Below are 16342 nucleotides of genomic sequence, written 5' to 3' on the forward strand. Positions count from 1 at the left end.
TACTGTTACTACTAATCCACATACCAAGTTGAGGTGCGTGAATCCCCCATGTCCCCCATGGGAGTTGACCCTTTTGCACTTCGTTCCCTTGGGAAAGTGGGAACGAGGTTAGGGCAGTAATTTTGGGAAAAAAATTTGGCCATGGTGCCGGAGATTGCTCACCTAGTCTTTGCAGAGGACATTGTGGGATCTCCAACGTCCACCATCAAAAGCGGGCAGACAGGATGCCCACAATGTCTATCCAAGGGATGGCACGCACACATTGAATCACCCTGCCTGCGAAACACCGGGGTGACATTTTATAGTTGGGCTGAGATTCAAACCCAGCCTAGACTGTTTAGAGGTGAGTGTGCATACCCCTAGGCCATCCGGCCAGTTCAGTAATATCACTCATATGTGTTTATTATTGTAAATTAACAGCCTTTATAAATGTATGTGAAAGAAACAGCATAAGTAAATAACAAGAACAATGTCATTTTATAGTATCAGTCAATACTTTATGTGTCCGTCCTTTGCCTTCTTGAGTGCCACCATTCTTTTACCCATGCTTCCTGTAAACGACTGAAGCACTCTTACAGGATTATTGTGTCAAATACCCTGTAGTACATTCCACTGTCCTGTAAGGTTAGTTGGGTTCCTCTTGTTTTTCTCTGTTTCCAGATAATCCCATATGGCCATGATGAGACTCATGTCCTGCTCTGGAGTAGCCATTATAACACATGGAGTACACCAGCTACAGTGCCTTCAGAAAGTATTCACACCCCTTGACTTTTTTTCACATTTTGTTGTGTTACAGCCTGAATTTAAAATGTATTACATTGAGATGTATTGTCACTGATCTACACATAATATACCCCATAATGCCAAAGTGGAATTTTTATTTTAGAATTTTTTACAAAACAATTAAAAATGAAATACAGAAATATCTAATTTACATAAGTATTCAACTCCCTGAGTCAATACTTCATAGAAGCACTTTTGGCAGCGATTATAGTTTCTAGTCTTCTTGGGTATGTCTGTATTAGCTTTGCACATCTCCATTCATTGTTCCCTCTATCCTTACAAGTCTCCAAGTATCTGTCACTGAAAAGCATCCCCATAGCATGATGCTGCCACCACAATGCTTCACAGTGGGGATTGTGTTAAAGGGTGATGAGCTGTGCTCCGTTTTCCGCCAGATGTAGCACTTTGCATTCAGCGCAAAGAGTTCAGTTTTCGTCTCATCAGACCACAGAATAATTTTCTTCACGCTCTCAGAGACTTTCACGTGCCCTTTTCAAACTCCAGGTGTGCTGTGATGTTCCTTTTTCTCAGGAGTGTCTTCCATTTGGCCACTCTCCCATATAGCCTAGATTTGTGAAGGGCTGCAGAGACTGTTATCCTTCTGGCAGTTTCTCCAATCTCAACCAAGGAACTCTGTAGTTCTGTCAGAGTGGCCATTGGGTTCTCGGTCACCTCCCTGACCAAGGTCCTTCCTGCCCGGTTTCTCAGTTTGGTGAAACGGCCAGCTCTTAGAGGAGTTTGAGTAGTTCCATATTCTGTCCATTTCATAATGATGGAGCTCACTGTGCTCTTGGGTACTTTCAACGCTCTAGAAATTGTTTTTTACTCTTACGTAGATCTTTGCCTCCTCACAATTCTATCTCGGAGTTCTATGGACAGTTCCTTGGACTTCACGGTAGAGTTTATGCTCTGACATGCACCATCAACTGTGGGACTTTACATAGAAAGGCGTGTTTCTTTCTAAATCATGTCCAACCAATGGAATTGGCCACAGTTTGACTCCAATCAAGTTGTAGAGACATCTCAAGGATAATCAAAGGATATTGGATGCACCTGAGCTCAATTTGGAGTGTTAATAGCAAAGAGGTTGAATACTTATTGACTCGAGACATTTCAGGTTTTCGTTTTGAATTATTTTGTAAAAACTTCTAAAAAAAAAAAATCCACTTTGGCATTATTGGGTATTATGTGTAGATCAGTGACCAAAAATCTCAATTTAATCCATTTTATATTCAGGCTGTAACACAACAAAATGTGAAAAAAGTCAAGGGGTGTGAATACTTTCTGAAGGCACTGTATAATCTTATTCTCAAAATACTGTTTTACTATATTGCCAGTGTGTTTTGGATGAGCATTATCTTGTTTCATAATGAATCCTCTTCCGATTAAACGATTTGCACTAGGAACTGTATGGTGTTGCAGTAGCTGCTTGTACTTCTCATTTGTTCGCCTCTTGTTTATTTTAACAAGTTTTCCTACATAAAAAGCTGTGATACAATCCCAGACAGTCACCGAGTCTTCCCCCTCTGCAATAGGCTGCAAACATTGCGTGTCATAACGTACACTCGTTCTTCAGCGTACGAACTGGTGTCCCTGTTGTCTAAAAAGTTCAGACTTCAGACCAGTTTCCCTTGTTCAGTCACCCATTCTGGGTGATGCCTTCAAATTTCAGTCTTTTTGCTTTATTCCTTGGTCTGAGCAATGGTCTTTGCAACTCTGCGATGGAGACCTGTTGCAATCAGCTTTCTGATTGTAGTGTTGGACTAGATGTTAATTTTCAGGCTTGCTCTCATTTCATTTGTCAGCTTCCGCCTTGATTTTCTTATATCGTGCAAGCTGAACAATTGTCTTGTCTTGCTTGTCTTTCCTTTGGGGAGATTCTTCTGGGTCTTCCTGGCCTTTTCTTGTCTTGTACCGAGCAAAAGAAAAGGCGTTGTTTCAGGGATTGCAAAGTGTACCTCAAACCATTGTAGGAGATCTTCAGGTTTTTTGATATTCTCTTCACGGTGTGCCCTTCTCACAGAGTTTGGATCTTCACATGCTGTTCTGTTGAAATTGCTTCCTTGGTGCCATTCTGAATCGACTCATAGACTTTCAATCAATGGCACAAGCTGATGAATGCAAATTTCGCATATTCACTAATTTGCACTTTTATCGTGGTTTCTTGTTACTGTTGATTATTTGAAGAATTTATTATTGTTATTTACTGCACAAAAATCCACAAAATGTTTCCTGCATATTTTGTTTGTGGTAAGTGGATATGACATGACATATGACACATGAAAGCCCACACAATCTTGTTTCTCACAGTCTGAGAGTCCTTTAGGTGCTTTTTTACAAATTCCAAGCGGGCTTTCATGTGTCTTTCACTGAGGAGAGGCTTCCTTCTGGCCACTCTGCCATACAGCCCAGATCGGTGGAGTGTTGCAGTGATGGTTGTCCTTCTGGAAGTTTCTCCCATCTCCACACAGGATCTCTGGAGCTCAGCCAGAGTGACCATCGGGTTCTTGGTCACCTCTCTTACCAAAGCCCTTCTCCCCCAATTGCTCAGTTTGGCCAGGCGGCCAGCTCTAGGAAGAGTCCTGGTTCCAAACTTCTTCCATTTAAGAATTATGGAGGCCACTCTGCTCTTGGAAATCTTCAATGCAGCAGAGATTTTTTTTTGTCGGCTTCCCCAGATCTGTGCCTCGACACAATCCTGTCTCTGAGCTCTGCAGGCAGTTCCTTCGACCTCATGGCTTGGTTTTTGCTCTGATATGCTTTGTCAGCTGTGAGACCTTATAAAGACAGGTGTGTGCCTTTCCCAATCATGTCCAATCAATTGAATTTACCACATGTGGACTCCAATCAAGGTGTAGAAACATCTCAAAGATGATCAAGAGAAATGGGAGGCACCGGAGCTAAATTTCAAGTGTCATAGCAAAGGGTCTGAATACTTATGTCAATGTGATATTTCAGTTTTTTCTTTTTAATAAATTTGCAAAACTTTCTAAAATCCTGTTTTCTCTTTGTCATTATGGGGTATTGAGTGTAGATTGATGAGGGAAAAAAATGAATTTAAACGATTCCAGCATAAGGCTGCAACATAACAAAATGTGAAAAAAGTGAAGGGGTCTGAATACTTTCTGAATGCACTGTAGCTGGGGCGCCATCAGTACACACTCCACAGAGATTGTGCCAGTTCAGTTCCTCATGGTCAAAGAACTCTGTTACTTTTTCCCCTCACATCCACAGCTCTGGTATTTCTTTCGAGAGAATGGCAGAATAAGAATTCTTCCTTGATGGAATCACCCTTCACATACCGAATGAAGGCAAGAAGCTGGGAACAGGAAGAAACATTTGTGGATTCATCCACCTGAATTGAGAACAATCCAAATGCAGCGTCTTTGATTTCAGCAATCACCTGTTCTTTTATGTCGCTGGACAAGTCAGCAATCCTCCTTTGAACCGTATTATTTGACAGAGCAATTTTGTTGAACTTTTTTTCAGCTTCTTCTCCAAGCAGAATGCTAGCCATCTTCAGAGCACATGGCTTGATCAGAGTCTCTCCGACTGTGTGAGGTTGCGCAATGATGAGGCTGACGGCATAAGAAGTCTCTGTAAGACGCTTGTTTTGCTGAAATAATGTTCCACTTTGATCCAAACGCTGGCGCTTCACGTTCTCTTCCATTCGCTTGAAGAAGTCCACATCCTTATGTTGATGATGTGGATGAATCTTCTCCAAATGGAGCTTCAACTTCGATGGCCACAAAGATTGATTTCCGAGAACTTTCTGGCACAGGACGCATTGTCCCTTTAATTCTCCACGATCACGTAAGGATGTGAATCCAAACTTTATGTATTGCTCATCATATCCTCTTTTTGTCATTTCAGAAGGGTTTCTGGGGGGGGGGGGGGGGGGAAGGAAAAATAAAAAAAACAAGACTAAAAAAATATGCAGGGAATAGTGGTACCACTGGCCACCGCCAACACACACAGAATTGAACTCTTGTTTTAGGCCTTGTGCGTGAAAATATTATATTATTTGGGCAAATATTGGGCAGTCTCTGTGTCCCACCTGGAAAACATGCTGTGGCCCCCACTGATTGGGAACCCATGTTCTCGAGTCTAGATGATTGTGTGCTTCAAACTTTGTGGCAACAGTTTGGGGAAGGCCTTTTCCTGCTTCAGCTGTTGTTGCTCCTAGACGTTTCCACTTCACAATAACAGCACTTACAGTTGACCAGGGCAGCCCTAGCAGGGCAGAAATTTGACTCCCCCCCCCCCCCCCCCCACCCCTCTCCCCATCCACCCTCCTCCCCATTCCCCCACAAAAGCAAAGTTCGCTACCACATTGTACTGTTGCTCAGCACACTGGTGCGTGAAGATCCGGAGAATCAGTCGGCATATTATTATGGAGCTATAATATATGTGAGCATATTATTATATAGATATATATAGCATCGATTTTAAAAATAGAAAGAAAAAAAAATAGAAAAATATAGATAAGATTATTTTAGGTTGAATTTAAAATAATCTAAAAATAAAATATATTAAAAATCGGATAACCTTCACCCAGAGTAGCAAAGTTAATTTGGAAAATCGAAGAGTGACTTGCACCATGGGATGACATGCCACGTCCGACTGGGGGGAGAGGTGGGGTCAGCGGGGGCGGAGGCCTTCAGGGAAAAAATAAACGGGTGTTAAAGCATGATTTAAGGCTTGTGCACACATTGCTTGCAATACAAGAATATTAGAAGACGACGGCAATATTGAGGCTCATGGAATGAATGAATGAATGATCGTTTTTTTTTTTAAGGCCATTTTCCCCCACTAGAGCGGGGGTTAGCCTTGCGGGCCCCATGACAATCATGGTTCCCTGTTTGAGGCAATGTTTTTATGGCCGGATGCCCTTCCTGACGCCAACCCTTGGTCATGCTCTTCGATGCGCAGGGATACAGTGTACCTATTCTAAGTTGGGATACACACCGGGATCATTCATCCCAGCAAGCTGGTACTCAATTTGCCGACCTCGGAAGGACGACAGGCTGAGTCAACCCCCCTGGCGTTAATTCAGCGATCGACCAGGATTCGAACCCAGGATCCTAGGATCCCAAGCCGGCACCCTAACCGCTAAGCCAACACCAGGCTATAAATGCTTTTTGTTTTGTCGCCATCTTGGTCAGCACAACTAGAGTCACTAAACCCCGAAGACTCCAAAGACCACAAAGATTATTTAACACCCTTAAAACCCCGAAGACACTGAAGACCCTAAGCTAAGACCCCAAAGACACAGCTACACAACACTTTTTAAGCGGTGAAGCCACTTCAATATTTGGCTAAGTCCGTCCATCCGTCCTTCAAAAATGAGGAAGAAAAAAATTTCATGGAATTTCATGGAAAAACATTTCATGGAAGAGCAAGGTAAATTGACTGTGCTGTAGTGGGGTAACAATTAGGCACAACCAATAATGGAAAAGACAAGACGAGTTGCTGGGGATATTGGAAGAGACAAGCTGAGTTGACATAGGATTGAGAAATCAGAAGGAGCAATGTTGGAGAAGAGGTGGCAAAATGTAGGGAGATCACCAACCTGCCTGCGGGCAATGTGAAAGCAACACACCTCATGCTTCGACCTCGTCACAGCAGATTCCAATACTATTGAGATCTTTATATTCCATAGAATCCAGGAGAAACACATCAGATGTACTCAAGCACCAATCTGTAGCAGGGAGCAGTACTCCATTGAGCTACAGACAAAGGCCTTGTAGACTGGCTTTGGGGACAGCTTTGCTTTGTGGTCGGGGTAGGAGAGGTCGTGGCTGATGCTTTGGCCGAGAAGTTCAAGAGACTGGATCTCTTCCAGTGCTGAACATGGAAATAGCTGTTCCAAACGTTCCAGTATTGGGGTATTCGTTTAGAATTAGAAGTTGTATGTCTGTCTGGTAGTTGTGTGTTTCATTAATCTGACATTGCTTGCTGTTTCAAAATGATTTTGGCAGGTAATAAATGCCCTCCTGGACTGCCATCGAGAAAAGCTGGCAAAGGTGTGCAAGTTGCATTGTTATACAGTACTTTGGAATTGTAACAACTATGGATCACGTACAAACAACTGACATCAATGGGGGGAGGTCGAGGATGCTTACAATGTTGCACCAACCCTGCAATATGATATCGCAGTGGTCTTCATCCACAGGGAAATTTGAATTGAGAAGAGACGTTTTAATTTGGTGCCGTACTGATAAACAGTATATGCGATACATTTAAAAGAACTGTACTCTATTTTTAATGCTCGTTATAACCGATGGAGTTCATTAAATTCATAATTCTTTTTTTTTTTTGAGTATGTGCTAAAGTCATTCTGCTGGTAGTGAGACAATTTCTTTGAAACACCATCTGTTTGTATTATTATCCAGGACTGTTGCGAAATGCCATGCTTGCTGGCATGGAAGTTTTTTTTTTTGTTGTTTTTTTTAATGCAGAGAAACAGCTGTCGCCGTTTCCCAAAGTTGGCCGTGGAAATAGCCTTTTGGAAAAGGCACGCCATTCCCACATAGCTTAAGCCACGGCTTGCAGCGCTGCTGAAATATGATGACAATGGGATAGAGCTTGAACGAGTTCCCACAACGATAAATTTATTTGCATTGATCCTCAATGTATACTTTATTGCAACAGCATTTTATTTTTTGATAACTGATGACAACATTGTATTTGTAACAACCTTGTAAATTGTATTACAGGCCAGAAGGACAGAATGGTATGACTGGCCTTTTAGGGATGACTAAAATTTCTGCTTCTAGCCATGCATGCATTGTGCCCATGACATCTTTCAACTAGAGAGTTCATATAACACTTTAGTTTAAGTATATCAGTGTTTAATGCAGTGTTTAAGTATATCATTCAATTGACATAAAATAATGATTTTAAAGGTCGTATAAAGAAAATTCCAGAAATTTTCCACCGTTTATGCAGTCTTGTACAGTGACCTGAAAAAGTATTCACCCCCTACCAATAATGCCACATTTCAATGAGTTTTTTTTGTATACTCAGTCTAGGCTCATGTAAGAGCCTTTAGGGGAATGCAAGGAATTTCAGATTATGTAGAAAATAAATACCAAATGATTTTTTTTCATAACTGAAGAGATTAAACTAAACACTGATATAGTTGAAGGAGGTTACATATCAGGAATACGTGCAAAAACGTGTACAAATCAAAATTCACTGCTTGATAATAAAGTATTCATCCCCTTGGGTCAGCACTTGGTGGAAGCATCGTTTGCAGCAATGACTGCTATGAGTCTTTTTGTGTAGGTCTCTACCAGCTTTGCACAGTCAGATGGTGAAATCTTTACCCATTATTCATGTGAAAATTGCTCTAGTTCTTCCAGTTGTCCTGCTGAAATTTAAATCTTCCACCCAGTGTCAGATTCCCATGGCTGACTCAAACAGGTTTCCATCAAGGATTCTCCTGTACTTTGCACCATGCATTGTCCCTTATATACTGACAAACTTGCCAGTCCCTGCTGATGAAAAGCAGCCCCATGGCATGATGCTGTCACCACCATGCTTGACATTAGGGATGGTGTTGACTGCAGTGTTAGGCATGCGCCAGACATAACGCTTTTAATTTAGACAGAAATGTTAATTTTTTGTATCGGCTGACCACAAAACTTTTCTCCACATGCCTGCAGTATCTTTAACATGCTTTTTCGCAAACTCTACAACAAGGTTTTAGATGCGTCTTTTTTTTCGGTAATGGCTTCTTTCTTGCCACCTGTCCATAGAGGCCAGCTTTATGAAAGGAACAGAATATTGTTGATTGATGAACACTGACCCCAATTTTTGGACATAGAGCCTTGCAGATCTTTCAAAGTCATTGTTGGATTTACAGTGACATCCCAAACCAGCTTGTCCGGCTGTGAGTTTGGATGGACGACCTGATCTGGGTAGAGTCTGGGTGATATGATACATCTTCCACTTCTTAATGATGGATTTCACAGTACTTATTGAATAATGAGTGACTTTGAAATCTTGTTTTAACCCTCTCCTGAACAGTGCTTCTCCACCATTTTATGTCTGATTTCGTTGGAAAGCTCCTTGGTCTTTGGTTTGTTTGCTTTGTTGGTTCACCAAGTGAGTTGCACCTTAAAACTCCTTAGATAAGTGGGGAGCTTAATTTAAACCACTGATTACATACATGTGAAACCTATTACACTTATTTTTTAACCTTTCAAACAAATATTTGTTCCTGAAGCGATTTAGGGTTAATTAGGCAAAGGGTTTAAATACTTACAATATGTATCTGAGAATCATCTGATTTTCTCTGTTAATCTAATTTATTGACATTTTGTCTGGATTTTTTTAGCTTTATCACTTTGGAGGGGTGAATACTTTTGCAGGCTTCTGTACACCACCTTATTTAACATGTCCAAGTACTGAAAAACTGGAGGTTTATGGAAGCGGTAAGAATGTGATTTGTGCTCTACAGTGTTCAAGTATATAATTCAATTTAAATAAAATAAATATAGTAAAAGTCATATAAAAAATTCATTCTGGAAGTTTAGGTGTTAAGCTAGAGGACACGTCTTCCAGCTCTGGGGGCGTTGGTGAATGTTAAAGATCCCACGGTGTCTCTTCGTGAAGAGCAAGCAAGTTTTCACTTGCACCCTGAACAAGTTTCTGCCACAGTTGAACATCAGGCATGGCCAGCCGGTTGCAGAAGACTCGGTCCAGAATCGTCCCCCTCGGCGGATCCCACAACATAGGAATTGTTGTGGCAGTTAAAGAAGAGGAAGGCTCCTACAAAAGATCGTGCAAAGATTGAAGCACCTGTTGCTGGATATTGCAGGTGTGTCCTTCAACGGCTGTGAAAAGAAGCAAAGCGAATGGATAACAAAGCAGAATTCCTCAGACTAGAGATGGTTTCAGTTCAGTGATTAATGTCCCACTCCCTTTTTATAAAACACTTTTCGGCCGTAGGGTATCCACATGGGTCATTGACCCAACATTGTCGGCATGACCATAGCTGTTTGGGAAAATGTATCAGATGGCAGAGATAGAGCCGCTACCACCTGATCAGTAAAGTTATAGCGACCGCAGCGATGTAATTTGCTCTATTGAGCATTGCTTGCAACATCCATCGATGAATCGATCGCTCTCTCTATGCAGGTTGTCGAAGCGAAGACATAGCAGCACACTGGAGTCCATTAATCATGAGGTCTTTCACTCCATTCTTCACTTGCTTAGCCGAAAATATCCCTAACGTGGGACCAGCGAAGCCTTTTCATTCCTTTTCAGTGACGGGGTGACTTCAACCACATCCTCCGACAAATTCAACGCGGTTCGGTTGAAGAAGCCGCAACAATCCGTTGCCTTTGATGGTGCCGTACATAGTGTATCCTTTGATGGGACCTGCTCACTCGGGATGCCAGGAATCGAATGTAAAGTTGCTCTCACAAATGATGTAACGACTGCTGTAAAACGAGCACCCAGATGCACTCCTCCTTTTAGCAATTTAATCCTGCCGCACCATTGTTTGTGAGAGCCTCGAGGTAAGCGCGGGTTATGATGTTGTCTCATGAAGGAAAAGAGATGAAAAGGAAAACCTATTGTTGGCATTATTGTGAATTGTTGCAACGGTCAAGATAGTAGCGAGCTTTAATTGTTAGCCTGATAACATGGTGGTTCAAGAAAAAGGAACGATGGGTAAAGCAGATGAGAAAAGCATCTTGGACATCAGACGACACGCTGCGATGATCATGTACCCGTGACCATTCTACTCCCCAGAGCAGGTTGTAGCATCTAAGCTCGAATATGGATTTTTGGGTTTCACAAGTCACCCGGAATGTCGATCGAAAACCTCTCTGGGCAGATAACGGGAATTAGTCTGGCCGTATCATGTTGGCTCGTAATCCAGGGTATCTAAGCCTTTTTTGCCAAAGGAAATGGACGGGTTGACTGAAGGCAGGCATGTGCACGCAAGGTGTTTGTGGAAACTCAGTGATATTCTGTCAAATGTGCTCTAGGCAGTCACATGTTTGTTGTTTGGGTTTTTCTTAAACATTATTTAGAAGTGTCAAAATGATTGCAGCAAGAGGTTAAGAAAATCTACATCTGCAGATGACCACATTTGCCACCTCATTCCCTGATTGTGCTTTTCATTCGCTTGACTCAGATAGTGCTTGGAAAACATCTACAACTAGAGAGTTCGTAGAACTCCTTACAAAATAAACTGGAGAGTTCATAGAACTCCTTACAAAATAAACTAGAGAGTTCATAGAACTCCTTACAAAATAAACTAGAGAGTTCATAGAACTCCTTACAAAATAAACTGGAGAGTTCATAGAATTCCTTACAAAATAAACTAGAGAGTTCATAGAACTCCTTATAAAATAAACTAGAGAGTTCATAGAACTCCTTACAAAATAAACTAGAGAGTTCATATAACTCCTTACAAAATAAACTGGAGAGTTCATAGAACTACTTACAAAATAAACTGGAGAGTTCATAGAACTCCTTACAAAATAAACTGGAGAGTTCATAGAACTCCTTACAAAATAAACTAGAGAGTTCATAGAACTCCTTACAAAATAAACTAGAGAGTTCATGGAACTCTTTACAAAATAAACTAGAGAGTTAATGGAACTCCTTACAAAATAAACGAGTTCATAGAAGTCCTTACAAAATCTGCTGTCTTGACAAACAAGGAAATGGGCAGGGTTTACAAACGGCAAATTGGTAGTGATGACGTCAAATGTTGTAATATTTTGTCCAAGTACTGCTAAACAAAGGTTGTTGAAAGTGTCAAAAAGGCGATTTGTGTTGTACAGTGTTCGGGTATATAATTAAATTGAAATAAATTAAGGATTTTAAAGATCGTACAAAAAATTTCAGAAGTTTAATTACTGCCGTTGATGCAGCTCTTTTTTACACCTTGCTTAACACGTTAAATTAGTTATTCATGTCTGTTGTTTGTGTCCTTTATAACATCCTTAAAAGCAGTAAGTTTCCTGTTTGGAATGATTTTCAATTTTGTTTGAATGCCAGATAGGCTGGCAGTGAAGCACAATTATCTCGCTGGCAAAGGTGCACATTGGCAAAGGTGCACAAAGGTGCACCTCTCTGCACATTGTGATCGGTCCAAATTCAGAATCCAAGTCGTGCTAAACTACAGGTTTTTTTCTGTTTTATGTTCCAGTTTGTGTTCATAATATAACATTCATTTCAAAGAAGTTGTTCCTCGATCATAAACTGACATTTGTAGACAGACAGACATTAACAAATTGCTTAACCCCGCTTTTTGCTTGCGTGCGCAGGGTGACAATAACTTGCTTTTCCAAGAAATAATAATAATTTTATCCACTCACTGTACTGTTCCGATTGTGCAGGTTCTCAGCACTGCACCATGCTGCACTCAGCGGGAATGTCGAGGTGATTTGCCTGCTTCTTGAGGCACAGGCTAACGTGGATATCAAGGACAATGCTGGTGAGCAAAAAGAGTTCCTGAATGTGTGATAGATCCATTGCATGACATTTTATAAACTCTGTTCCTTCTATTCAATCATTCGTATTTACTGCACATATACTGTTATAGACAGTAAATGGCCTGGGATGTTGAAACTCTGGTGTGTATGTTTTAAATCTCAATGAGGTTCTTATTTATCATTCCCGTTGCTCCAGTTATCACTGGTACAATTTTGATGCTCTTCAGTTTCAAAGATCTCTTGACCTCATTTTTGAGGTCTTGGTATTTGGTCATTTTCTTGATTTCTGCGTTGTTTAGGCTAAAATCGCTGGGTACTGATATCTCAATCAGCAATGCTGTCTTTTCCTTTTTGTTCCATGAAAGGTTTTTCCGCAAGGCCATGGCTTCATTACTTACACCCTGTAGGTGTGGTTCTCAACTCGGCAGCAGGGATGTCCTGCACAAACAAATTGAGGGGGGCAAGGGGGTGGGGTGGGTGAGGGAAAAGGATAGAAGGGGGGGCTTCTCCCCCCTGCAGTCACAAACACAGTCGCCGACTCATGACTTCTTTGCCCCCCCCCCCCCCCCACCCGCCTTCAACTTCTCGGCCCCTAGCAGCCAAACAGCTCCTTTGCTCTATGTCCTGCTCGAGAGGGTCTCCATTCAAAGCTCTTTTGGCCTCTCCTCGGGTCGCCAAGCATCTCCATACCTATTGGTCGCCCACACAGACCCTCCTCCGACAGGCCCTCATTTCCAGACACCACCAGCTGTCAGGGGCAAGTTACCTCAGGAGGGGCCGCAGTCACCGCTCCTCCAGAGCCTGATCTGTACTTGCGGACACACACACACCTTCCCCACCCACAAAACTCCAAATGTCACTCCTTCCCCCGCTGCTGTACAATCTCCATCACCTGCAATGCAGGGTACTGGGTACCTACCCTGCCATGACCTGCATACACACTATCATCCACATACAACAAAACACAATTCTTTACTCACAATATATCACATTTTAACCCTTTCCACCCGATCCACATGCTTGGCTCTCATGGCCACTCTTGCCTGTTACCCATACCAATTCCCCGACTCACCTGCATACCCCCAAACGCAAAGCATGATGAGTCGTGACAATGGGGAAAGGTGAATTTGACGCAAATCCCATTTCCACCGGGGAGCACGTTCAATACCAGCAGCATCTGCTGCAGCAAATCTTCTCATGTCTCCCATGCCACTCAAACCCAGGGCTCTCTTTCCAAACCAAGAGCCCATTAATTACAGCGGACAATCTGTGCAAGATCATGCGGCCCTCACTGGACCTTTCCCAATCACTCCATCACGTTCCACAGATGCTCCAATAGTTGTCTGCTGGGCTATACTCATACGCAGTCCATGCGGATTGACCACACCACAGATCACAGATACAGATGTGGATCATCCAGCTCACCCCAGATGTCACTTCACATTCCACAGGGCCTAATTTCTCCCCCTGTCAACGAGTTGCTAATGGCCATTTAGAGCCTACTTTGTCTGGTGTTAATGAGATCTAAAGAGGGAGGGTGAAGCACACCATTACGGCTGTCCCTTGTGCTGTCCTTCCCGTGTTCTGACGGCGGCAGTGGGGCGTCTGTTGTGTTGTGGGTGAAGCGGTAGCAAAGTTGACATTGCGGGTGAGCTGTGTGTGGTTGAGGCGAGGTCATGGTTATTTGTACTGAGGTGGTTACGAGGCGTCTTGGTGGTGGAAAGCGTGTATAATGAATGTAGGCAATGTGAAATAGCGTGAAAATACAGCGAAGTGTAAATAAAAAGGTGTTCTAATGATTCTATAGCGTTGTGTGTTTACTGTAGCATTTGTAGGAAGAGTGTGCTGGAGGTTATAGTGATGTGGCAGTTGGATTTTAGCGGGTGATTCGAATGGTTCTGGCGTGTGCATGTAAATTAGTTGGCACTGGTGGTGTGCGTTCACGGCGTGCGTGCCTGCTTGTGACTATTCAATGAAAGGGCGTGAAAAAGGGGAAAACCAAGCTAGCCCCACACTGCATATTGCCCCATATTACGCATACGCATATTGCCAGAGAAATGGGGGGGGGGGGGGGGGGGATGACAGCTTTGCAGAATAATCACTATATATATATATACATACATATATATATATATATATATATATATATATATTGTAGGAGTTGCGGATGACGAGGGTGCGAGACACTTCTCAGCTTGTTCAAAGCTCCTTTATTCCAACAGAACTGACTCGCGACCGGAACTCGTACATCTTTTATAACGCAAAATCACTCTTCAGGGGGCGTGGCTCCAACAACCGAGCGCAAGCCACGCCCACACCATCAATAGCCCCACTGGTCCCGTGCCTGTGGATTATGTCCCAATGGGGTAACCCCCACATGCGCCCCCGCAGAATTCACTCGCACGGGCAATGTCAGTTTTCAGGGGGCCTTAACCACCTGGCCGAAACGACTGATGACCCGAGCAGGGACTGTTAGCTGCTTGGCAGTGGGCGGGCCACCCGGCGACTTACCCGACGGGGGACGGCCCCGCCGTGGGGGTTGAGCCAACTGAGGGGGCTGGTGTAGGTCCAAGTGAGCCGGCTTGAGGTGGTCCACCGGCTGAATGTGGGCCTGAGGCAAACCATGTTGAGATGTGGGCACCGGTGCAAACCTCTTGGCATTCCCGGAGAACCGACCGCTGACGGGCAGTGGACCAGGGGCTTGTGGCGTCAGGCATGAACTCCCCGGGAACCCGCAGCGGCTGGCCATAGAAGAGCTCCGCGGATGAGGACTGGAGGTCTTCCTTAGGGGCTGTCCTGAGGCCCAACATGACCCACGGGAGTCTGTCGGCCCAACTGTCATCCTGGAGGCTGGCCCTGAGAGCAGCTTTCATAGAGGGAACCTCTCACACAATCCATTAGCTTGGGGATGATATGCAGTGGTGCGATGGAGCTTTACCCCCAAAGCCTGGGCGACCGCACCCCAGAGCTCTGAAGTGAACTGGGGCCCCCTGTCTGAAGAGATGTCCGAGGGGGCGCCAAAACGGGCAACCCAAGTGCCGATGAACGCCCGGGCCACATCGGCGGACGTCGTAGGTGTGAGCGGGGTGGCCTCTGGCCACCTGGTGGTCCTATCAACCATCGTGAGGAGGTGGGTGAATCCCCGCGAGGGGAGAAGGGGCCCTACCAGGTCCACGTTAACATGGTCAAAGTGTCGCTCAGGCACTGTGAATGGGGCCTGGGTATGGCGATGCACCTTCGAGCTTTGGCACTCGACGCAGGTGTTGGCCCAGTCGCGCACATCTTTCCTGAGCCCGTGCCAAACGAACTTCGCTGCCACCAACTTTTGCGATGCCTTCCTGTCCGGGTGAGAAAGACCGTGGATGGCATCGAACACCAGCCGTCTCTAGCTGGTGGGTACGACGGGGCGAGGCTATCCCAAAGATACGTCGCACAGTAGTGTGGTGCCCGTGTCCTTGAACGGCACATCAGACAGTCGAAGCCCCGTGATGGCCGCCCTGCAGGCCTGGACATCCGGGTCGGAGATCTGATTGGCCGCCATGCGGGCGTAGTCGATGCCAAGGTGAACTGCGCCAGCTATGGACCGGGGGAGACAATCGGCGACCGTATTATCCTTCCCAGCCTCCACTTTAGACGGCAGTGGGACGGCCCCCTCCCTCGTGATACGGTGGCCGAGAAAGTCAATCGAGGCCACCCGGAACAAGCACTTGGCCGGGTTAATGATCAGGCCATGCTGACTGAGGCATTCAAAGAGCGCTCAGAGGTGAAGCATGTGCTCCGTCCTGGAAGCGCTGGCGATGAGAATATCGTCCAGGTAGACGAACAGAAACGGCAAATCCCGCAACACGCTGTCCATCAGGCGCTGGAAAGCCTGGGCCGCGTTATAGAGCCCAAAAGGCATACGGAGGAATTCGAAAAGCCCAAACGGTGTAATCACCGCGATCTTAGGAACGTCCTGCGGCCGGACGGGGACCTGGTGGTAACCACGAACGAGGTCCACTTTAGAAAAAAAACTTTACCGGCTAAGCGGGCGGAAAAATCCTGGATGTGCGGGATTGGGGAGCGGTCGGGGGTAGTGGCGTCGTTAAGGCGGCGAT

At 44.4% G+C, this 16342-nt stretch overlaps 1 protein-coding gene across 2 annotated transcripts in view; it reads left to right on the forward strand.

Annotated features, from left to right (window-relative positions):
• The window catches only part of LOC137426860 (caskin-1), a 313044-nt gene that overhangs the window by 147362 nt on the left and 149340 nt on the right, over positions 1–16342 (forward strand). For both annotated transcript variants that reach the window (XM_068115825.2, XM_078778949.1), the window contains exon 3: positions 12150–12247. In XM_068115825.2, coding sequence (XP_067971926.2) covers positions 12150–12247 — 98 coding nt within the window. The remainder of the gene's footprint in view (positions 1–12149; positions 12248–16342) is intronic.

Source organism: Myxine glutinosa, chromosome 5 (assembly GCF_964187855.1).
Source record: "Myxine glutinosa chromosome 5, kmMyxGlut1.1, whole genome shotgun sequence".
NCBI lineage: Eukaryota > Metazoa > Chordata > Myxini > Myxiniformes > Myxinidae > Myxine > Myxine glutinosa.